The sequence below is a fragment of the Macrotis lagotis genome, chromosome 1 (assembly GCF_037893015.1).
Source record: "Macrotis lagotis isolate mMagLag1 chromosome 1, bilby.v1.9.chrom.fasta, whole genome shotgun sequence".
In the NCBI taxonomy this organism is placed as follows: Eukaryota; Metazoa; Chordata; class Mammalia; order Peramelemorphia; family Peramelidae; genus Macrotis; species Macrotis lagotis.
In genome coordinates, this window is record NC_133658.1 from 245,125,805 (window position 1) to 245,151,361 (window position 25,557).

At 42.1% G+C, this 25,557-nt stretch overlaps 1 protein-coding gene across 2 annotated transcripts in view; it reads left to right on the forward strand.

The window, feature by feature from the left end:
- The first annotated feature begins 2,252 nt into the window (after positions 1-2,252).
- The window catches only part of CNNM4 (cyclin and CBS domain divalent metal cation transport mediator 4), a 71,522-nt gene continuing 48,217 nt past the window's right edge, over positions 2,253-25,557 (forward strand). For both annotated transcript variants that reach the window (XM_074210035.1, XM_074210036.1), the window contains exon 1: positions 2,253-3,639. In XM_074210035.1, coding sequence (XP_074066136.1) covers positions 2,253-3,639 — 1,387 coding nt within the window. The remainder of the gene's footprint in view (positions 3,640-25,557) is intronic.

Consider the following 25,557-nt stretch of genomic DNA (forward strand, 5'->3'; position numbering starts at 1 on the left):
AAAGGGACATAATTCATAAGACAACTTTTAAAAAATTGAAGAGAGTAAGCTTTGGTCAGCATTGTGTGTGTATGTATGTATGTGTGTGTGTGTGTGTGTGTGTGTGTGTGTGTATGTGTGTGGTTAGTTCTGATTTCAAGTTCTGTGCTCTATCCACTAAACCAACTAGCTGCCAGTGAACTATTAATCTTGAAAGAAAAGGGGATGGGGGTAGGTAAACTTCAACTGTGTGGAAATTTGACTAGTCTTAGAGAAGACTATAAGGGAACCTTTTCTAGAAGGACTTGTTCATATTAATGTCACAAGCATTTATTTTGTTGAAAAGGAAAACAAAATATATTGGAATTTTGGATAAACTGAGGGGAAAAAAGTCTAATCTCTTAAATTACTAAATTTTGTTCCTACCCCAGCTCCTAACATGAGTCTCTGTTCATAGTAGATGTGTAATAGTTGTTTGTTGAATGTAATGAAAAGAATGAGGAAGCTCAAAAGAAAACATTGCAATATCATGGAAAGAATGTTGGACTCTGAATGTCAGGAGAGCTGAATTTTAATCTATCTTTTCTCTTTTTTTAGCTATAAAAGGACTTTATAGGTTCTGTAGTTCATTTCCTCCATCTCTCCTAGAAAGGTAAAATGACTTATCCAAAGTCACTCAGGAGCTAAGTCACAGAACTGGGATTTGAAGCCAGCTGCTTTCCAGGTTCAATATATTTTCCCCTCCATCCAAACATCCACAGGAAGCAAAAGAGCCCTTTAAGATCATAAATCAGGGCAGCTAGGTGGCGTAGTGGATAAAGCACCGGCCTTGGAGTCAGGAGTACCTGGGTTCAAATCCGGTCTCAGGCAGACACTTACTAATTACCTAGCTGTGTGGCCTTGGGCAAGCCACTTAACCCCATTTGCCTTGCAAAAACCTAAAAAAAAATCATAAATCACCTCATTTTACAGATGAGGAAATGGAGGTCTGGCAAAAAGTCTTGTGAGATCATAGATTTAGAGGGGTCCCTTCTGGGATACAGGTAAGGTATTGGTAGTCAGAATCTGATTTCAAATTCTACTGCTTCTTAGGCATACTTGGGTCAAGTCTCTGGGTAGGCCTCACTTTCCTCATCTGTCAGCCAACTAGCATTTATAAAGCACCAAGGAGATAAAGAAAGGCAAAGAAGAGTTCTTGATCTTTTAATCAATAGGGAAATAACATGCAAATGCTGTTGCTATTCAGTCCTGTCTGCCTTTTTGTGACCCAATTTGAGTCACAGATACTGGAGTGATAGTGGAGGGCTTTGCCATTTCCTTCTCCAGCTTATTTCACTGATAAGGACTTGCTCAGGGTCTCACAGTAAGTGTCGGAGTTGAGATCTGAACACGCCAACGACTATCTAGAAACAAGACAGGTCTGGCTACACCGGAGATGGTAAATTTAGGGGGGGCACTGTAATGAAAGAGTATTAGGAAACGCATCCCGGAGGCAGCGAGGAAAAGGGAGAGAATGCGAGGGTCTGCGCGCAGGAGCTCCCAGGACTGGGAGGTCTGGGAGGGTGTGGCGGGTCCCGCAGACTGCACATCCAGGTGGGATCTTGGAGGTGGGGGGCGCTAGTTTTGGGGGAGCTGGTCAGTCTGGTGTTTGCAGAAGCTCCAATGCCATGGAGGGTGGCCGGGGGGGCGCGGCAGGCTGGCCCGGCGGTCCAGGATGGGCTGGGTACCTCCGGGGGGCTCCCCCAGTTCTAGTTCTGCGATCTCGGGAGGATTCTACGGAGCAAATTGGAAGACGGGGGGGGGGGGGTGGGGGGCGCCCGGCTGGCCTCGGTGCAGCGCTTCTCCCCGGGCCGCCCGCCCTTTCCTTGTCCGCCCGAGGAGCAGCCTCGGCCGGTGACCTTCCCCGGCCTGTCCCCTGCCGGCGCCCGGGACCCTGCGCTCCCGCCCCGGGTCCACCTTAAAAGGCCGGACCCCCTTAACCCGGCCCGAGGTGCCGGGGCCCGCCGAGGGAGGGGCGGCGCCGGAGGAAGGAGGAAGGGGGCCGGGGAGGCGGCGCCACGCAAATGAGGGGGCGTGGCCGCCGGCGGAGGGGGCGTGGGGCCGGCTCCGTGCCCGCGGCCCGGGTGACGGGCCGCCGGTGTGACGTCAGGCCCGCGGCCCGGGCAGTTGGCTCGGCGACGGCGGAGCAGCAGGAGCGGCGGCGCCGAGCGGGGCCGCGCGGCGGGGGGCCGGGGGCGCTGGGGCGCGGCGGCGGCGGCGGCGGCGGGAGCAACATGGCGCCGGCCGGCGGGGGCGGGGGCCCGGGCCGGGCGGGAGAGCGGGCCCGAGGGCGCCTCCTCCTGGCGGCGCTGGGGCTGCTGCTCTGGGTCCCGGGCGCCGGGGGCCAGGAGCGGCCCCGGATCCTGGGCATGCGGCTGCTGGGCTGCAACAAGACGTGCGGGACCAACCCGGAGGGCATCCTCTTCGTCTCGGAGGGCAGCCGGGTGAAGCTGAGGCTGTACGGCCTCCACCTGGAGGGCTTCGCCCAGGGCCACATCACCTTCACCGAGCTGGAGACCATGCAGGACGTCCACCAGTCCAACTTCTGCGCCGGCGTCTCCAAGGACCTGGTGGTCCACGAGCTGGCCAACCTGAGCAGCGACGGCTCCCACGCCCTGCTGCTGCTGGAGACCAGGTACCTGCGCAGGAGCGAGAAGTCGAGGCTCTACGCCCTGTGCACCTGGGGCGGGGGCCACTGGCTGCGGAGGCCCGGCAAGGACGCCCTGCTCTTCCTCCTGGAGGAAGAGCAGAACTTCCTGCCCCTCTGGCTGCACATCTTGCTCATCATGGTGCTGCTGGTGCTCTCCGGCATCTTCTCCGGCCTCAACCTGGGCCTCATGGCCCTGGACCCCATGGAGCTGAGGATCATACAGAACTGCGGCAAGGAGAAAGAGAGAAGGTACGCCCGCAAGATCGAGCCCATCCGCAGGAAGGGCAACTACCTCCTCTGCTCCCTGCTGCTGGGCAACGTCCTGGTCAACACCTCCCTCACCATCCTGCTGGACAACCTCCTCGGGTCCGGAGTGGTGGCCGTGGCCTCCTCCACCATCGGCATCGTCATCTTCGGGGAGATCGTCCCCCAGGCGCTGTGCTCCCGCCACGGCCTGGCCGTGGGCGCCAACACCATCAACGTCACCAAGTTGTTCATGCTCATCACCTTCCCCTTAAGTTTTCCCATCAGCAAGATTCTAGACTACGTCCTCGGCCAGGAGATCGGTACAGTCTACAACAGGGAAAAGCTGATGGAGATGCTGAAGGTGACCGAGCCCTACAACGACCTGGTGAAGGAGGAGCTCAATATGATCCAGGGGGCCCTGGAACTAAGGACCAAAACGGTGGAGGATATCATGACCCAGCTCCAAGACTGTTTCATGATCAGAAATGATGCCATCCTGGACTTTAACACCATGTCAGAGATCATGGAAAGCGGATACACCCGCATCCCGGTCTATGAGGAGGAGCAGTCCAATATTGTAGATATCCTCTACGTCAAGGATCTGGCCTTTGTGGACCCAGATGACAGCACTCCTCTGAAGACCATCACCCGCTTCTACAACCATCCCGTTCACTTTGTCTTCCATGACACCAAACTGGATGCCATGCTAGAGGAATTCAAGAAGGGTAAGGACTAGCAATCTATTAAGTCTTTTTTGTGGAATCTTGTCACTTCTAGACTGACAAGTTCTGTTTTTATCTAACTTGTGCTCTCTTCTCCATCACCTCCTTTTACTTTGAGAAAGTGGGTTGAACAAAAGCATATAAGAAAATCTTTCTCTTGTTTCATTACTTCAGGTAGTGGAATGGGGAAAGTTCCAAATAACATTTTGAGAGCTTTAAAAATTCAAATTATCCAATATTTGGAATAGTAGCGTCATAACTTTCCAGGCCACAGACATCAGCTTCTCTTCTTGGTCTTTTAGGCATGTTTAATGGGCCTCCTCCTCTTGCTCGGTACTTTTCCGACTCATCGCTTCTTGGCCACCTCTCAAGAGACTGACTAGAAAGGCAGTAGGAGAGTTTTACTCACCAGTCCCAAACCTAATGCACACACATGCCCTTCCTTCCATCAAAACTCATCCTGGCTCAAGTCACATTGTCAAGAAGTCATTTATAGACTAGACTGTATCTTAGGATTTCAGCAACAAGCAGGCTAAAAGGGAAGGAAATGGGCATTTTTGGAAAAGATGAAAACAATATTTTTGCCTAAACCGGGCAGACTTTTTCTGAGGCTTCCTTTTGCAAACCACAATTATCTCTTGTTCCAGGTCTCATTTCTGATAGTTAAGGACACCTCCTTTTGCACTCATTCCCTTTCTAACCAAGGTAGACATAGACAGATTGAATCGTACCCATTATCCTTGGAATGACTTATGAACCTTAGTTTGGACTGGGAGGGAGGTTGGACCCAGTAAGTTATTTCTGGAACATGGAGTGGAGTCAAGTTGGGGAACTGACTAGATTGCTGGTGCCTGGCAGAAAAGGGGACTAGCTGGAGCTGAAGATGATGAGGAAATACAGTTGGCTATTGGAAGCCTGAGTCAGAGAGATGGGTAGTTTTCAGGGTACATTACTGGAAGGTGAACCTCACCTCCTACCCCACAACTGTGATTTGGCTCTAAACTGATTAAGTGATTTCCTTACCCCCCCCCCCATCTTTCAGTCAACACACTTTTATTAATCAATTACTATTTATCTGTTTATCAAGCTGTCCATAAAGTCTAGGGATTCAAAAGATAGGACAAAACAATCCCTGCCCTTAAGGAACTTACATTCTAAAGGGCATCTCAGGAAAATAATAACTTATTAGCCTTGAGAGTTCATTCCAGTCAAGAAAAAGACATGGAGTGGGGAAGGAATTAGAATGTTTTGATAATTTTTTTTCCCCCAAGAACAGCAAGGAGACTGGTAACACTGGATCTTAGAGGATGTGGAGGAGATGGAAGAATAGGAAGATTAGAAAGGTAGGAAAAAGGCCAGTTTATGAAAGAACTTTAAAACCCAGACTGCATCTTAGGTAGGACTTGTATCCACCTAAGTTTTCCTAATTCTAAGAATGTTCTTTTATGTACTTAGATTAAATCCACATATTGGGTTAGAGGTCATGTACAGTAGAAAAAGCATTGAATTTGGAGTCAAAGGACCTAAGTTCAAATTCTGTCACTCACTATGTGACTTGGCCACTTTATTTTCATAAACTTTTTAAAAAATTTCTAGATTTGGCCCCTAGGCTGAGGTGTGCTGACCCCTGAACTAGATGACCTCTGTGGATCAATTATTTATAGTCTATAATATTATGTTTGGTTTGGCAGTTTAAAAGATGAGGCACTAAGGAAAAACTGGCTAGGCCCCACCTACTATGAAGTGAGACAGTTTATCTGTCTCCTAAGGAGGGGTGCCTAATCTTGATAACTCAGTCTTGCTCAGGTACACAAGCCTATCATAGGATTTAGAATCCATCTAGTACAGATTTATAGAGATGAAACCACCAGAGAGATCAATTAACTTTCCTGGTGTTCCCCAGCAAATTAGTAACAGAATCAGAACTGGAACCTAGGTCTTTTGTAGTCTGGTACTATTGGAGTTTAATCACCAAGCACCAAGTTACTTTTGTGAGAATAATCTCCCCATCCCAGATCCAACCAAATGCCATGTCAGACCAATTGCCTTAAACGTTTTGTGCTGGCATGTGTGAATTTCTTGTCTTTTTTGCTGATTTGACATTTACTTTTTTGACTGGACTTATGATTTCAGTAGTGTACAAACTCTCAATAAGGGAAATCCTTGGGGATACAATTGAGGACTTCATCCCTGAAGTCAAGAGGACCAAATTTGGCCCCAAACACTTACTAGCTCTGTGACCGTGGGCAAGTGACTTAACCCTGATTGTCTCAACCCAGGGCTATCTCCAGTCATCCAGATTCATACCTGGTCACTGGATTCAGATGACTCCAGAGAAAGTGAGGCTAATGACTTAGCACAACATCCCCTCACTCAAATCCAATTCATGTGCTTGTCATGGCATCACCTCCCTAATATCGTGGTCTTCTTTGAAAATGAAGGACAAACATTGAATATCCTGGGACCACCTGAAGTCATTCTCAAAACTTCCTTTTCTCCTCTTTATATTATAGATAATCCAGATAAAGATTAGACTGACTTTTGTCACATTCCCACTGACTGGAACTGGGAATCAGAATCAAAGGGACTGATTTTTGGAGTTAAACTCAAACCCTGCTTTTTTTTTTATGAGAAAAATAACAAATGACTTTAAGTTCTAATTTCCTAAGGAGAATCCAGTAACTCTTTCAGCCAGTGTTGTCCCTTTCCTCTCCCCCCAACCTGAGAAATAATCTCAGTAGCAATAAAACCAAAAATAAACCAGAATTGGGCTCTTCAGAGCACTGTCTTTCCCTATTCAAGATTCCTAATCCCTTCTTCCCTACAGTGATCCAGGCACAGCCTTGAAGGGTAGCATAGAACTGAAGTACGAAGAATGACAGGATCATACATAGCTCTGGAGCAAAAGCCTCTTTCTTGGAGGTGGTCCAGTTGAACCCATCCAGCCTTATCTCCAGTATAACCTGAGGCTGTCATGGAAACTGGGAAGGCAGGCACACCATCATGTTAGAAACTCTTCTAGCCCTTTGAAATTCTTTCAACCTAGGGAGGATATTGAGAGAGCTAAAACACCCAGGTTTTTCAGCAGCAGCCACAATAAGGAATGGGGGGAATTCTATGTATAACAAAGTGGCCCCAAATTAGAAAGATTCAAGAGAGCAGGGAAGGTAGGGAGAATGTGGCCCAAGGGAAAGGCTTGGGAGGTTACTCCCAAGTATTCTGGAAATTTATTGTCCTGAAGAAACTAATGGCACATTTTTATGTAACTGCCAGAGGTTAAAAATACCTAGCCAGGCTATAAAAGATCTATTAGGAAGAAATATATTGAGATATTTAGGACCAGGAATGGTCCTTGAATTTGTCCTCTTTATGCCTTAGTTTCTCTTAGTTGGAGTAAAAGAAGCCTCAGCGAGTAGAAGTTTTAAAAGGCTTTAGCAATGAGTAATGAAGGGGCTGAGATGTGGCTTGGGAGAGTAGTGTGAATTTTGAATACAGTGTCCTGGAAACTGTTTAGATTAGGCCGAAAGAGCCTCCATTCTCCTCAGTCATTTAGCCATCATTTATGTTTCCAGTACTGTACTAGATGATAGATACTATAAATATGTGAAATAAATGGAAAGCCAATTTCTGGTTGAGGCCCACAAAGCTGGGAGAAATAGAAGAAGACTTTAGGTAGGAGATGGCGCTTGGACTGTTTTGGAGGAAACTAGGGCTTGAATAAGAGACATGAGTGAGGAAGCCCATTCCAGGCAGTCTGGGCTAGAAGGGGTCCTCGGCAACAAACATCTATTAAGCACAAGACTGTTGGTTTCACCTTTGCAGCATCTCTCCAATATGTCCCCTTTTGTCCTGTGACATTCTCATCAGTCTAGTGCAGGCTCTCATCTCCTCACCCCTGGATTATTGGAACAGCATGCTGGTGGGTCTGCCTCCCTCAGATCTCTATCTACTCCAACCTGAGGCAGCTAGGTGGAGCAGTGGATAGAGCACTGGCCTTGGAGTCTGGAGGATGGTTGTTCAAATCCAGTCTCAGGCACTCGATATTTACTAGCTGTGTAACCTTGGGCCAGTCACCTGATAACCTAACTGATTTATATCTGGCCACTGGATCCATATGACTCTGAAGGAGCAGGTGAGGCTGGTGATTTAGCATAGCATCCCCTCTACTCAAATCCAATCATGTGCTTGTCATGGCATCACCTCACTAATGTGGTCTTCTTTGAAAATAAAGTACAGACATTAACACGCTTGCCTGATTGTCTGACCAACACTTAAAGGGCAAGATGTTGTTTCCAAGCAGCTTAATATACCCAAAAAAAGAGGACATATCTCTAGAACTTAGCTGAATTTGCAGGCACCAGTTTCTAGGGTTAGAAGTTGGGTTTGCCTGCAATGTTATAGATTAGGAAGATTAACCAACAGAGGCCAAATGTGTTTTTCTTTTTTTTTCCTGCTCTAGATAATACCTGTTTCAAGGGGGTCCCCAGTGGAATGAACCTCTCAGTTCTGCATAGATAAAGGTCTAAAGCCCTAGATTCTCTTTAAAATCCACATTCCAGCTTTTATCCAAACCTACTCTTCCTCTTCCAATTTACTCCTGCCCTTCTTTGACAATCTTATCGGCCTGGCCCTTCACCCACCCAGCAGCTGGTGCTGGTATAAACTTTGTGTCCCCTGCCCCGCTGAGCCACTTGACTCACAATGTGACCTTGGACTTGTCTTTGCTTCTCTAGCTCAGCCTCTCCTTCTATAAAAAAGTCAGACTAAGTCAGATGGAAAGAAATGCCTATAAATAATAGGATTACATACTCTTCAAAAAGCCATTTCACCTTGGTTTTCCCATTTACTTTGGACCTTGTCCCCAGACTTTTCTTATATTAGCTAGCTTTTTCTATAGAGGTATTTTGTCCAGACCTATACCAGAGCTGCCTGTAACATTTTTCCGTGGGCTGTGATTTAGTCTCTATGAGACATTGCTTTGAAGCAGATTTATCTCTTGGAACATAGGGCAGAGACTGTAGCTCTGATCGGCCAACATGTGTCCAGCAAATGTCCTCATTTTTAGGATAGTAGTGCCAGACAGGTATTTTGAAGTATGAAAGGGATATAGCAGCTTCACTTGATCACTAGGAATTAGAGGCAGAGTTAGTTTAACAGCATGTCCAGGGCAAGGAAAAACAGTTAGCAGATGTGTGTGTCTTTTATTTACATTTCTGACCCAAGCCATTATTTAAGTAAAAGATTTTGTCCTAGATTATGCACCTTTAGTACATATAGCACATAGTAAGTATAGAAATGCTGCCATTATTAATTTAATGACTGATTTATTTATATTTTGCAAGGATATTTGAATTTTATCAGAAAGCTAAGTTAAGCTATTTTTCAACTAAGAAATAATACTTCTGATTAAAATTAAATACCTTATATAATTATCTTTGAAATGATAAATTAAGATGCAATGGAAAGAATGCTGAATTTGAAGTCAGAAACCTGGAATCTAATCTCAGCTCTGCCGCTTATTACCTGTAAGATCTTGGTCTTGTTACTTCATCTCTGGGCTTCAGTTTCCTCAAGGAAGTAGTTGGAGATTCTTAAGGTTCTTTCCATACAAAATAACAATTTTGCTAATCATTCTTTTCTAGGAATATTAGCTCTGTGTGTGTGTTTGTGTGTGTGTGTGTGTGTGTGAATGATTCACACAGAATGGGTTTTGAACTCAGCTTTTTTAATTCTATGTCTAACTCCTTCCCAGGTGCCATAGTGCCTTTCATATTTGAAGATGATACTGTTTATTATAACTGACATCAGTATGTGAAGCTGTGAGAGACAGCCAAAGAGGCAGTGAGACCTGGCTAGTTCAGGCACCCCCCCCCAACCCATTCTAGTTAAGGGATTGTGGTACTCGGGCAACTTTTGAATACTAGCTAGAAACTACAGAATTGTTGTTATATTGGTGAAAGGAGTTTCTGCATGGTGATGGTGGTGGTGATGGTGTTAGTGATGCTGGTGCAGTAGCAGCGGTGCAGTAGCAGCAATCCAGTAATAATCTTAACTGTGGCACTACTGCTTAGAAAGAGGTAGCTTAGTTGGGTGCAGTGGATAGAGTGCTGAGTCAGGAAGACCCGAGCTCAGTCCAACCTCAATCATTTACTAGCTGAGTGACCTTGGGCGATTCATTTTACTTCTATCTGCCTCAGTTTTCTCAAATGTCAAATGGGAACAATAATAGCACCTCCTTTATTGAGGATCAAGTGAAACCCTATTTGTGAAGTACTTAGTGTAAGCACATAGTAAGTAGAGAAATGCTGCTATTATTAATTAACACATAAAATTTACTTTGGAACTCCTAAGGGCAGAAACTGTAGAAAATCTCCTATACTATATGTTTGCTATACTAGAACTTTATTGGGTTTAAGATTGGAAACTTCTATCTGAGGCCCACTCAGAGGCTCACCCATAGAATCATCTTGGTACCCTGGACTTGGGAGTATCCTAGTTTAAATTCTGCCTCTGATCCTTAACTTATCTATCTAACTTTGGACAAATCACCTCATTTCCCTGGATCTCAGTTTCTTCATTTGTAAAAAGAGAGGGTTGGGCTAGATGACTTCCAATAATGTCCCTTCTAGCTTTCTGTATGACCCTGAAAATTCATTTTTTCCATTATGAAATTGAATACATAAGGTTCTTTAGCAAATTCAAAATAAGAAATAAACCTGATACTTGCCTTGTAAAGAGCAGAATCCTTCCTATCCAGTTCCTCTTGGAGTCATGGGAAAAGCACTGTGCTTTTTTAAAGACCGATGCTTTGACATAGTAGTTCTTCAAGCATCCTAAAAATGATGGTGGTCCCAGAGACCCTTGTAGAGGTCTTATCAGGTGGAAACTGTTTTCCTAATATTACAAATGTGTTTTAATTTCTAATAAGTACAAAAAGAGGCAATTGATAATCTCTCCCCCAAGGAGCTTAATAATCTCATGAGCAAGATAACATGCAAAGAAATACAGGCAAATCAAGCTTTATGCAAAATGAATGGGAAATAATATACAGAAGGGAGCCACTAGAATTAAGGGAAGTTGGAAAAGGCTTCTTGTAGAAAATGGGTTGGTAGTGGTTGTTTTGTTGCTGTTCAGTGGTTTCTAACTCTTCATGATCCCATTTGGGGTTTTCAAGATAATTGATGTGGTTTGCCAGTTCTTTCTTCAGCTTATTTTGCACATGAGGAAACTGAGGCAAACAGGGTTAAGTGACTTGCTCAGGGCTACATAGCTTGTAAGCCTCTGAGGCCAAATTTGAACTCAGGAAAATGAATCTTTCTGATTCTAGATCTTGGCATTCTTAACTGTTATGTCACCCACTTGGGACTTAAGGAAGCCAGGGAAGTCAGTAAGTGGCATTGAGGGAGAACATTCTAGGCTTGAGGGACAGCTAGAGAAAGTGACTGAAGCTAGGAGATGGAGGGTCTTTTTCATGGAATCAGCCAGGAGTCCATTATGTCTCTGTATAGAAGAATATGTGTTGGAGAGTAAGGTGTAAAAAGACTGGAAAGGTAGGAAGGGAGTAGGTTATGAAAAACTTTAAATGTTCAATAAAGCATTTTTTATTTGATCCTGGAAGTGATAGGGAGTTACTAGAGTTTACTGAGTAAGGGAATGACATAGCTACAAATGACCTAAAAGAAAGTCATTATGATGACTGAATGTCTGATAGATTGGAGATAAAACCTCTTACTTATAGTAGGGTTATTGCTTCCTCAGGTACTTCTGTGTGTAAGGGTGGAGGTAAGAGAAAATTGCTGTATATTGATGTTTAAAGCCTCTCTTTCCTTTTCCCTCCATCATGCACACATTTGACATTTTCTCCTGACTAAGCCAGATTATATGAATATCAAGAAGATAAATCAAGAGAGAGATAAATAGCCTTCAGCACATGTCTATAAATGAAGAATGATAGTACAAACAAACCGGAGAAATGGGAGATTTCAATAGCAATAAGACATTAAGTGCCTATGTGGCAATAGTGAATAAGAGAATTCACTTCAAAGGGCTCCTGGCTCTGTGTCTTTGAGCCAGTCCCTTAGCCTCTCAGAGCTCTAGGGAACTCTCCTAAGACTAGGTGGAGGGAATTTCTTATTCTGAGAGGGACTTAACTTTTATGAAATTGCAGGTCTAGTCCCTGCTCTTATGTGTGAGGCATTGCACTAAGCACTGGAAATACAAAGAAAAAAAATCCTACCTGTCCTAGTGGAACTTAGATTATGCTGAGACTACTTGTATGGAGAGAATCCTAACAGCTGTGGAAAAGGTTACAGAAACCCTGAAGGCAGAGGATGATTCAGAGAATTCCTAATTGAATATGGAGAGTTCCTTCTGGCTATGGGGAGTTGGTTATGCAGATAGTCAGAGGGAGGAGGTAGAATCTCAAATTCTGGAGTTCGCCTGGTAGTCCAGCTGAATTTGAATGAGTAATGTTAACTAAGACTAGAAGAGGTGGTCAGAACCATTTTTGACTGGTCTTCAAAGCCAGACTCAGGACCTTGTCCTTGCTCTAGAGGTGATGGGATGCTCCTGGGTTTTGCTTAGAGGAGTTACAGATTTCTGTTTTAGCCATGTGCCTTTGGCACCCTTAAGATGGATTAAAGGGGAGAGCCCATGAAGAGGCTATTGTAAGAGTCTCAACTAGAGCTAATGAAGGGTGGTGGCTGTGTGAGTAGGAAACTGATATGAGATTTTGTGGAGCCAAGGATTTGGCAGTTGGTTGGTTTTAGGGGGGGAAATAAGAGAGAGGGAAGGATCTGCAGGAAGATTTATGGGCCAGTTGAATCTCAGGATTTGTTTGCTTTGGGAGGAAGGTGGTTTTTTTGAGTTGTCATAGTGCCAGTTGGCAGTCACTCCTACTAGGTTTCTTCTCATACACTACCTAAGAGGCCTTTCAGTTCAGTATTTATGCTAGGCATGGCTGTGCTGATTCTTCTTCATGAGCTATTGAAATCTGCTCCTCTCATTTCTTTTGGGGGCTTTCTGAATCTCTCCTTAAAAGAGCAATGAAACACAAGATATCTTTCAGGAATGATGATAATAATTGACAATAATAATAGGGCCTTTAAAGTATATTTACATCTATTGAAGTACTTGGACTTTATCACAACCCCATGAGGTAAACACTAAAAGGACCAATGTTCATGACTTATATCTTTAGTGGACTGAATTCATGTGGGAAAGAAATAAATAGCTAGAGATATAAACTTCATTTTAACAGACTTTTCTGTCTTTTTTTTTAAGGAGAGTGAGAATCCTCACCCATCACTATTTTCAGCCATGTATTTAGATTTATAAGATTCTTCCCATTCGTCTCATAAAACTTGATAGACACTCATCTCATGCTTCTGTTTTTGCTTTATGTGATATTCAAAGGTATCATTCCATTTGTAAAATATTTTTTGATTAGAGCAATCTAGTTTTTAAAGGAACCATGTTTTAGTAATCAACATGACCTAGTTGGTAGAACTCTGAGTTTCAGTCACATCTAAATATATCATGGATCCTCTGTGACCTTGATGGATTGATTTTACATTGGTTTTTCAAATTCCTACCCTGGGAAATAGACTCTTTCCAGCCTTCCAGCCTATAGGAAGTGTACATAGTTGTAGTACTGTCTCTCAAGATAGGTGCTATTCGCCTTCTGTGAATTATTACTATAGTCTATCTCATCTAAGAAGTGAGGCTAAAAAAATGTTGAAGTTTATAACTAGGTATACTATTTTGCTAGAGATTCAATTTACAATCAGACCATGACCTATGCAGACAGGTTACTTGTCAGATTCATTTGCCAATTCCTCTGGAAAGCCTGCTTATGGAGACTGTCAGGGCCTTGAGCATTGTATGGGAGAGAAGATGTAGAGTGGAATAGAAAGTCCTGACAAGGAGACTAGCAGTAATAATCCTAACTCTCAACCCAACCTCGACTGAGAGTGGCAGAACCTTGGGAAATTCTAAAAGAATACTTCAGACTTGGGGCTAAGATTTCTTTAAAAATATAATGTGATTTTATTGGCATAATGGACTCTCAGTGAGAAATCTCACCCTACAAGTTCAGATTTAGAACTGGTAGAATTTATAGTATCTGAAGGTTGCTTGCAGCATCTAAGGGTAAAGGTCTTTGCCCAGGGTCATTTGGTATATGTCAGGCAGCTCTTGAACTTAAGTTCTCCTGACTTCAGGGCTGACTGCTGATCCATTTCTTGTGAAATCGTGAAATATTGGAAGGTTAGAGAGACTTTATACCCTATAAGGAAAGACTAGAAATTGATGATAGTGCCTCCTCTACCTCTGTGATCTTCTTTTCCCACAATTTAATTTTTCCCTTATTAATATAGATTTAATATATATCAAGCATTTGTCACAAGTGAGCAACTCTGCATCACCAATAGCACATTATTAGCTGAGGACAAAAAATGAGGGTCCCACTTGAGCATAAAACCTTTCACCAAAGGATTGTTCAGTTCATTGATTTTAACCTTCTGTAGTGTCCAATGACTTGTGGTATATCATCTTGATTAGACTAGGGAAAGAGACCCGGACTGAATTTCTTTGCCATTAAGAAGGGTGGAATGGTAGTTTCAGAAGGGACTGGTTTCCCATGTAGTCTTATCATTTGAGTTAAAACAGTGGCTTAGAATTAGGAAGATGGTGTTAGTCCTTTTTTTTTCATGTTATGACATCATGGGTGATGCTTTGACCTATACATGAATTGGATTCAAGTTGAGGCAGAGTTGTACAAAATCATCAGACTCATTGTCTCTTCCAGAATTGTCAGAGTCCAGTGGCGAAGCAAAAGTCAGTTGAGTGGCCCAGGATGCAAATGGCTCTTGGATCATATTGTTCTCATCTATCTATTTCACAGGGGAAATCTTGACATGCTTGGGATAGACATTCCTCTAACTCACTGATGGATTTGAGGCCAGTTGGTTACCCCCAAGCGGGCTTAGCCAATCTGCCAAGATGGATTTACCAGGGTATGACCATTGTGCATGCTAGAGCTTCTTAGAGCCACTTGTGATAGTTGTTTGAAAGGTAGACACCAAAGTGAATGAGCAACCCTGAAAAGAGCTTGGTAAGCCTCTCTGACACTGTTTCCTCATCTATAAAAATGGAGATGCTATTTTACCTCCAGTAAGATCTTACTTGTCTACTTGCTTACAGTAAGTTTACTGATATTGAAAAGCCATGCCAATGAAACGTCATCTCTGTAGGAAGAATTCTAATATAGACCCAGGGGTTTATTGTATAGTTAAATTTGGAGAGTTTAATGAGGCCCTCTGGACTGGATATAAGGTGATTATTTTGCCTAACACAGTGACATTTGAAGACCATAGGCTGAGTCTTAGAGGGATTGTTACCTGGATTACTAGAGGTAGCACCAGTATTGAATTGCTAGAGTAGTTGTGAGGAGAATGCAAATGTGAGCTCTTACTATTTTTACTGTTATATCAGGGAGTGCCATGAATGTAACATCTAGAAGTCAGCAAAACATTTGTTCCTATGGTACTTTCTCAGACATGATGATAAAGTCTGGCTTACCTTCTAGTATTATTGGCAGAACTTTCCACTGGTCGTTGTACAACTTTGCCCTATAACTGCTTGTTGTCTAAAGGCAACAAGTATTAACTTGGGAGATCAAGTGGTCAAGTTCCACAGATAATTGTCAATGATTTGGATGATGATATAGAAGGCACAGTTAAATGTTCAGATAATATAAAGCTAGCTGAGGTATCTAACATAATGGATGATAGAAGCAAAATTCATGGTAATAGATTGGACTATGATCTAGGAATCCATGAACATTTATGATCCCAGTAAAATGAAATTTAGTAGGCAAAACTGACGGGTATTTAAACTTCAAAGATCAATTACACAAGTACAGGAAGGGCCTGCAGTTTATGTGAAAAAAAAGATGGGGTTATTAGTTGCTAGAAGCTTAATAGGAGCTATTGATAGACAATAATACTTTAAGGAGCTGTGATTTCATTAGCCAAGGATATTTTGTTCACCAGGGCAGATTGCAATTCCATTATAATTTAATAGCTTACCTTTAAGAATTACCTTTGAGACTCAGCCTATAATCTCTTTTTCCCTGGGTGGCTGAGGCTGGTGGACCTCTTGTGCTCAGGAATTTTCAACCATAGTGGGCTCTGTTGTTTGGGTGCCTGTACCAAGTTTGGCATTAATATAAAGAGCCTCCCAGAAGTGGGGGTGCCATCATATCTCTGCAGGGACAAACCAGTCCAGATCAGAAATATAGCAGGTCAAGATGGAATTGGGTCAGTAAATAGTCCCTTCCCTGGGCAAAATAAAATGATCTAGCCTTTTTTTAAAAAAAAAGGTGCTTTTGCTGAAATAATTCATGTCTGCTACCAAACTGGTCTTGAGCCATTGTAAAGTTGGTCCTTAGATCAGCAGATTTTTGGTCTCAGCTCTGCTGCTGATTTAGCTGTCAAGAACCCAGAGTCACCTTCCGGGATGATGAGTCAGGTATCATTGAAAAACATTAGTAGAGAAACAATGTTGTATAACAATAAAGAAAGGTGTAAGGTATAATATAATAATAAAAAGGTGAATGCTAGGCTGCATTATATTGTGTTGGAATATTATATTCAGTTCTGGCACCACCCTAAAGATCTGGTTAAAGTGTATTTAGAGTAAGGCAGCTAGTATGGTGAGGGACCAGGAAACTGTGTTGTTGGAGGAAAAAAAAAACACCGAAGGAATTGAGGATTTTTAGTATGGAAAAAAAGAATGTCATTGAGTTCTGGACCACAGTGCCATTTAACTAGCTAGCTCTTGGAGGACCATGCCTTGACCAGTTCATAGACTACTACATGAACATCTAGAAGGGCCCTTCAAGCTCATGTAGAAGTTAAATAACTAGAGAAGTTAAATAACTTGTGTAAGAACATTCAGTTTGTAAATCATATAGCCATCAGCAGTGATCCCAAGAATTCCCATTTGAATCTTTCCAGACAACCCTCAACTCTGTGTTTTCCATTTATCTCAAGTTTTTAATAGAGTAGTATATCTAGATGTCCCCTTCTCCTTTTCCTCCATCATATTCTGTATCATATTTAAATACATGTTCTTTTTCTCCATCATATTCTGTATCATATTTATCTATAAACATGTCTTCATCCCCCAGAAGAATATAAGTTCCTTAAAGGCAAGGACTGTCTCATTTGTTATCTGCAACACTTAGTTCATTCAGTTCCTTGTCTATCATAAGTATTTAATATGTGTTAAATTTAATCCACTAAATACATATTTGTGTCTTGGAGAATGATAACAACCTTGAAATACTTCATACTACACAAGAAAGGAACCTTAGCGTTTATCTTCCCCACCTGTTTATTCTACACAAGAAAACACCCTCAGAGCTATTGCCTTGAAGTAGACTTGTTCTGTAATTGCTTCAGTTGGCAAAACTAGAACCAATGAGTGGATGTTCATTGAGGCTGACTGAAAGGAAAAGCCCTCCTCCAGAGCTATTTTTCCAGTGATGACATGGGCTGCTTGAAGAAGTCATGAGTTCCCTATGGTTTTTTACTGTTACTTTGGGAATGGTCATGTTAGTAGGTGTACTTGAGGAATTTGAGTTGAAGCCAGAAACAAAAGGTAGTCAATGTGAGACTGGATGGGGCATCTGTTAGGAAAGCTAGAGATTTCTGTAAGTAGTGGAAGATTGAATTTGTGGCTTTCAAGAATGTTTCCAACTCTTAGATTGTGAGAAAAGACTAAAGAAACTAAAAGATTACCATAGAAAGAAGAGCCCAAAACCAACTGAAAAATGGTGACTGAAGTTTTTTAGGGTAACCACAAAAAGCAAATGATAATACTGGCTATATTCACAGTTTAGTATTTAGTATTATAATTTAGTATTTAATTTAAAAATTCATTTAGTATTTAGTATTATAAACTTAGAGAAGAGTTTGTGATACTATCTAGACCCATGACTATGTTCTCTTCAAACCCTGAGACTTGCTTCCCTCACTTTGGAGGTAGCAATTCCCTTTCTCCTTCTGAGGAAAATGCAATTTGAAGGTAATAGAAAGTACAAAGCAAGACACTAGCATCTTGTTCACTGTCTCCCTCCATATACTTTGGTGTTTGATGGATTTCATTGATTTTTTTCTTTGGTATGGGAAAAGTTGTCTCATTCCTCTGGTTTCTTTACAGCTTTATAGCCTGGACAAAATGGTTTTTAAAGTCCCTTCCAATTATACATTGATGATCCTCTGATCCTCTGTGAACAGTACTCCCTCCAGTAAGGTAACTTGTAACCTTTCTGGTCTGCTGGGTTTGTGCTCTTCTCCTGTTCCCTCATAACCCCACCACCACCACCACCAAGAATCCACCCCAACTGCAGGACACCTTCCTGGGAATGTTGGAATAAGGCTTGGGGACCTGAGGTGCTTGCTGACTGTCCACAGGTTTTCCCTTAACTTTCCCTGCATGCTGCCTCCTTCAGTTTTTCCTTCTGCATTAAAGAAGTTATTTTATTTAGGACATCAGTAATACCTTTTAACTCCTCTCAGGCTGGCAGCCACTTTACCAAACAACCCCCACTTGCTTGATTTTGTTCACTTCCTAAAATGTAAGAGGAGCCAGGAAGAACTTGCTTTTAGCAATACCCATTTTTCAGTCCAGGAACCTAACCAGAATTAGATTTAAAATCCAAGTGTTGGAAGTGGCAAGCTTCAAATGATTATAAATTAGCCTGCGATGCTGTTTTTAATTTATCAATCACCAGCAAATACCTGAGTGTCAACTTTCTTCTCCTTATATGCTTTAGGAAATGACGTTCTTCTCAGAAACCAGTGGAACCTCGGAGTTGTGGTTGTCAATTCTCCAGGCACTACTTTTTTGAGAGCTCTCCCCTGAGTTTTCTTTTCCTCCTTTCCTGGTAGATAGCTGGGAGTTGGGCCAGATGCCCCATTGGGGGGACAAGCAGAAGCAGAGACCTGTCTCAAAGTAGTAGTTTAAAGTAGCTGCAAGGGAGAACCATTTGAAGGGAATGACATCCTCCTTATTTCCTTTGGAGGGTGGAGAGGAGGAGAGGGAAGAGTGCTAGAGGGAAAGGGGTGTGACTCAGTCTTGCTTCAGTGCAAGGAATGGGTTGAAGCCTAGTGTAAATGAACTCTGGCCCTTAAGGGTTTCCTCCAGAGGAGTTAGTCTGGTTTTCCTTTCCCCTAAGGGTTTATTTACAGGTTACCAAAAAAGAAAAAAAGAAAAAAAAAGAAAGAAGGTCAGACTAGCTTCTGGAAAGCCCCAGGCTCTGGCTAGATTTCAATTAAAATAGTTCCCCACAGTACATATTATAAACCTTGTCCTTCACTAACCACTTTCCCCTATAATCAGAGTGCTTTTCTGAGGAACTGCCTCTTGGGCTCAGGGGGTTTCTGGGAGGAGTGCTCCTACCCCCAATCCCAAATTGCCTTAGTTTTCTTTGAAGGACTAACTTTCAGAATCAGGTCATGTTCCCATCCCTATATTCCCCCCAGACAGTCCAAAGCCTTATGGCCTCATATTACTTAAGATTTGCATTAATGGAAAATGTTTAGAGCTTACCCAAATAATCTCTTCCTTATCTAGGGCTTGGGTTTTGCTGTCTAAAGCAATTTTCTACCCTAAAGTCCCTCATACTTATTATAGTCACTATAAGTCCTTTCAAGAAAAGAAAATTTACTTTGAATAAGGCTCTGTAGAAGAATCTATTGTGAAACTAGGCAGGCTAATTCAGTTCCTTGTCTATCATAAGTTGGCCCCCATAATGATAGACTTGGGGCCATGAACCTGATCACCTTGAGATTTTGCCCTTGGCTTAATTTCCTTTGGACTTGGTATTTTGACTAAAATGCAGCTGAGATTTGAAAGCCTTTGGGGGTGGTAATTTACACTATTGTTAGGTTTACCAAACTTTTTGTGGCTACCAATCTTAGGTAGTACTAGTAATATTATTCTCCTTTATCCTAAGAGGAATCTGGGGTTTGGAGAATTCTCGGGACTAGTCCAAGATCACTCAGCCAATAAATATCCCAGGTGACCTTGGAAGCCAGGCCACCAAGTCTAGCATTCTCTCCATTAACATGTTGGCTAAAATCAAAGGTTCCAAGAAAGGAGACTTTACCTTGTGAAATTCAACTCAATTTAACAAATATTTTCTAGGTATCTATTGTGAGCTGGTCCTGTTCTAGAGATTCACAGACAAAAATAAAAGTCTACCTAAAGGGAATTTTCTGAATGAGGCTAACCAGTAGGTACATGTTAGGGACCGAATGGAGTAAGGAGGAAATTCAAGTATTCTGGGGAAAACCTGAAGAGGGAAAGAGAACCAACAACACAGATGATCAGAAAGGGTTTCACAAAGGATCCTGCCTGATCTAAGCAGGTATTGGGAGGGGGGAAGGGAGAGGGGAAGGGGAAGGTGGCCAGCTTCTGCTAAGTGCTCAGAGGTGATCAATACTGCATTGAATTCAGGTCAGAGGTCACTGGCCAGCTCGAGAAATAGGGGCATAGCTGGGTAATGGGGGAGCTCAGAGTTGGTTCTTTTATGTCCTGGAGACATTGAGGGAGCCCACGGAGAGTGACTACTCTGATCTGTGATTTAGGAAGCTGATTTTGGACAGATTAGAAATGATCTAGTCTAGTGTCTGCCACTTAATCTGAGTTTGGTTAATTGAGAGGGAGAAGCTTGGAGCCTGGGTGTCCAGTTAAGCCAGTAGATTTAGATTCTTCTCAGTTTTTCTGTATGTATCTATATGTTTGTATGTTTGTTTCTGTGTGATCTAGCATGATACCTTCTTGATGTTTGTTTCTCTAAGTGTGTCTGCATCTGACTCAGTTTGTCTTTCCCTTATCCTTATTTATGTCTTTCTCTCCTTCCCTTGGAATTTCTTGCCTTTCTCTCTTTCCATTCATTAACTATAACATAGGATCAAATATGTATATTATTTTAAAATTTTTCATTTTTTAAATATTTTTTCCAATTACATGCAAAGATAGCTTTCAACATACATCCTTTTGCAAGCTTTTGAGTTCCACAATTTTCTACCATCCACTTCTCTTTCCCTTTCTTATGACAGTGAGCATGTACATCGTGTTAAATATATTTCCATATTAGTCATGTTTTGAAAGAAGAATTAGAACTAATGGGAAAAACAGCCATGAGAAAGAAAGGGAAAACATAAGTTTTAAAAAGAATCTAGTATGCTTTGCCCCACATTCAGACTCCATATGTGGATGGCATTATCCTTGCATGTCTCTCAGGATCATCCTTAATCTATTTTTTTTAGAATTTTTTTTTGTTTTTTGTTTTTTGTTAAGTGACTTGCCCAAGGCCACACAACTAGGTAATTATTAAGTGTCTGAGGCTGGATTTGAACTCAGGTAGTCCTGATTTTAGGGCCAGTGCTCTATCCATTGCACCACCTAGCCGCCAGATCTCTGAACTTCAGAGAGGAACTTGGTCTATCACAGTTGATCTCACAATGTCGCTGTTAATGTGTACAATGTTCTCTTGGTTCTGCTTACTTCACTCAGTATCACTTCCAGTTAGTCCTTTTGTTGCTGGCTTCTCTAGGTTGGAATTAGGGTTGGTTTAGTGAAGAATTCATAGAACCATCTGACCCTGCAGTGGGTTACAACTAACAAATAGTAGACAAGTGATAGAGAAAATTAAGTATTTGATAGAGGGTTAAGAATTCTTTGGAACCTCATGGGGAAGAATTTGCAGTAGTTTCTGATCCAGTCTCATAGGAAAAAGGCAAAAGAGAGAAAACCAAGCACCAGACCCTCCTTAAATACCCCTCTGTGAAGGGTGGGACTAGGCTACATTCTAAGAAGTAGTTAACAACTGGTGTAGGAAGGGTTAATACCTGGTTTAAGGTAACATCTACTGCACAAGTGTGACTGACCTGCCCCATAAGTGAATGTGTGGGACCAAGGTCAAACATATAGCAATACATAATGATATAGTCTAGAGTATCTGTTGCCAGAAATGGGGTTTACGGGCATACAGAAGATAAAGAAACAGTTTAACGGTACAGAAAAAATTACAATATTTGTTTCTAGTACAAAAAGAATACAATATTTATGTGTCCAGAGATCCCCTGCTTCATTTTCAGGCTGTTCCAAAGTCCAGCTGCTCATTTTTCAACAGTACAATAGTACTCCATTGCATTCATATACTGTAATTTATTCATTTCCCAATTGATGGTCATCCCCTCAATTTCCAGTTCTTTGCTACCACAAAAAGAGCTGCTATAAATATTTTTAAACATGTGTGTCCAGTTTTATATTTTAAAATACAGATTATTTTATGGAAAAATTTAAATAATATTTAATTTGTTAGAGTATAGCCCCTGTTCTCTCCCTAACCTTTGATTACAGGTCTCAGGACCATCAATAGACACTTGGCTATTGGAACGCTGGGCTAACTTGGAAGTTCAGAGCTTCTGGGCTGCCCCTGAGCCTGCTGTAATCATTCTCTGCATCAGTCTTTGTGTTTTTCTTGTATTGGGAATCCTGTATATCCAAGTGATGGCATGGGTTGAGGCCTACCCCAAAGTGGTATTCCTGAGCTTTGGGAGGAGGTAGACTTGAGGAAGAGGAGCTTCTTTGTCAACAAATCTTTATTAAACACTCTTTTCACTCTTGATCATTGCTTCTTTCACTTAGCAAGAGAACTCTTTCCAGAGAGCTGAGCAGAATATGGTTTGGGCCTTGTTTGCAGACTTAACACATTAAAAACCAACCTGAGGAGCTGTTCTAGAGAGCCAGGGAGTGGCCAGAAAGTAAAGAAACTGAGCTGTTAAAAAGAGGGAGAGCAAAGGTTCTCCTTGGGCCCCCCCCCCCCACACCCTCTAGGTCGCCTCTGTCTCCTTGTGTAGTGCTGGCTGCCTTCAGGTTTTTTACTGAGATGGGCTTCTGGGCCTCGCCCTCCCTTGCGGGCCTGTCCTCCTGCTGGTTGAGGTCAACTCCTATTAATAGCCCTGGAGTTAGCCAGTTTAATCCTCCCCAGGGCTGGAGAGAAGGTAGGGAAAAGGAGGGGAAAGTCCTGGCAAAGCCGAATGATCACTCCCTCTGCTTGAGCTTGTGCTCCAGAGTTGTTGCCATGTCTTCATTCCATAGGGACTAATAACCTTTGGTTCATCATTTCTTATGGGATTGGGAATTAAAGCACTCATATCTGGTCCAGCCCCTCTAGGGATTGGTTTGGAATCATCTGTGAGGTTACAGGGTGTGCCCAGGCACAACATAATGTCTTCAAAAAAGAAATATTTTATGTCATTTAAAAGTTCCAATTAAAAAAAAAACTTTAGTCAATTTTAAAATCAACTTTAGTTTTTAAAGTTTCTTTAGTTTGACAAAAATAATCTTTGTAAACATTCAATAAATGTTCAACTTTGATGAAAATTTAAAAAAAATACAATTCTCTGAGTACACACCCCAATGAAATATACTAGAGGTTGGAATCATTTCCCCTTCCCTCTATCTTCCTTACTCTGATAATCAAAGAGTACTTGCTCTGATATCCTAGTTTGGCAGGACAAAGTCAGAAATGAACAAAGGAATCTGAGATCAGCTAATGGTGAAGAAAGGTCTAGTCTAGTGATATTGGTACCATTGAAGTTTGTGTATCCTTTCTGATCAGGGCCAGGCAGGGATATGCCAGGGAAATTGAGAGCATGATAAGGGTTGAGACAACTCCTTTCATGCCCAGGAAAGATCTACAGCAGTGGGCAGGGCCCTCCCAGAGATGTTGTGGACTTTGAAACCCAATATCTGATCATTCTTCTCTACCTTTTGACCATTTGTAAAGGATTTTATGGGAAAAAGGGCTGGACTCCAGCTAACCAGGAAATAGGGATCATCAAGACTGATTCTCCATACCCTTTCCTTCTAAGGTATCTAAGGTTATAGGTATCTAGAGGTTATAGAATTTTATTTTTATGGACTAAGAGGGAGGCTGGGATATCTCAAACCATTATTTGCCCAGATCAGGTAAACCTACTGTTTTGTCCCCAGTTCTTATTTTTTAATATTCCCTTCATTCTAGCAAGAAAAGGAAGATTGGCAGACTGGGTCACTGCCTAAGTGGGCACTGGGTTGAAGAGAGTGGGGTAAGAACAGCAGACCAAGCTTGGGCAGAGGATCAGCCTAGCAAAATTCAAGCCTCTGATGCTTAATACCCTTGGATGACCTTGGAAAAGTGAATTCACCTCCCTGGGTTTCATATTTTCTTATTTCCTCATTTCCTGCAAAATGAGAGAATAGGACTAATGGCTTTGAGCTCCTTTCCAGCACTGTTGCTAATACTAGTAAAAGAAAAGCTGGGTGAAAAAACTGCAAGACAATAATAAAGTATTTGATGTCCTCTGGTTTCTGAAGTCATCATTTAACTTCTTCAAAGGTATTTTAATTTAAGGACTGGGGGAGAACTGGATTTCCACTCCTTTGACCTGTGTACCTGGGGCAAGTCCCCTCACTGAGCCTAGGTTAGATAAATGACTTCTAGTTTCCAGGTCTTAAGCCTATGAATAAATACTTTTCCCAGGCAGCTTATGGGGAAGAAATATTCTCCTAGCTCTGTGGGGTTACCTGTCTCAGAGTAATTATTGAATCAGTATTTGTCAAATTGAGAATATATGAGTTAATACATAAAGATTTGCTTCATTTCTCTTCTGAGATCCATTACCAGTTAGTTAATGGTCTGCTCCTAAAAGTTGTTTAGTGAAAGCTCACTTTGGGTTAAAAAAAAGGTAGGAGAGGTCTCCTCTCCAAGTTTTGTAGGAAATCTAAAATAGGAAATATTTTTTAAAACTATTCTTTTTTTCGGGGCCGCTAGGTGGCGCAGTGGATAAAGCACCGGCCCTGGAGTCAGGAGTACCTGGGTTCAAATCCGGTCTCAGACACTTAATAATTACCTAGCTGTGTGGCCTTGGGCAAGCCACTTAACCCCATTTGCCTTGCAAAAACCTAAAAACAAACAAACAAAAAAAAAACCTATTCTTTTTTTCAGTACTAAGATACAAAACACTATTAATAAAAATGGGCTAAGCTCATTAAAATTGCCATTCTTATTAATTTTAACAATTGTTTCATGTTAATGTATCATTAACATTAAAGCCCTAATTAATGCTATATATTTTATTCTTTTGCTGAACAATATTTGCCGGTGTCAGAATTAGTAGTCTGAGTTGGCACAGTTATATTTTATTAATCATTTTTCTCCCCCTAGAGAAAACCAGATGTTTGTAATAGCATGTGAAGGAGCCATAGCAGAAAGAGATAGGTTCAGATAATCCATGTCCTTTCTGCTGCTTCTGCTGCTTCTGCTGCTTCTGCTGCTTCTGCTGCTTCTGCTGCTTTTGACTTTGGGCCTTAGAGGCAATGTAGTATACACACTGTCTGCTGTGTGACTCTGGGAAAATTACCTTACCTCTCTGAGCTTCAGGTGATTGTTGTTGTCATCTTTGAATCATTTCAATCCTGTCTTGACTCTCTTGAGACTCCCATTTTGAGACACTGGAGTGGTTTGCCATTTTCTTCTCCATTTCATTTTACAGATTAGGAAACTGAGATAAGCAGAAGTTAAGTGACCTGTGGAGGGTCACACAACCAGTCAGTGAGTGTCTGAGGCCAGTCAGACCTCCTGACTCCAGGACCAGGGCTCTATCTACCCCATCAACTAGCTATGTCACCTGCAAAATGGGCTAATAATACCTCTAATGCCCACATCACAGTTGTGAGGCTTACATGGAATGATGTCTATAAAATGCATTGTAAGAGTGGCATGCCAATAGCAGGTATTTCCATTGTTATTAATATGAGGAGACTGAATTACATGACTTGTTTCCCTTCCCTAAGGTT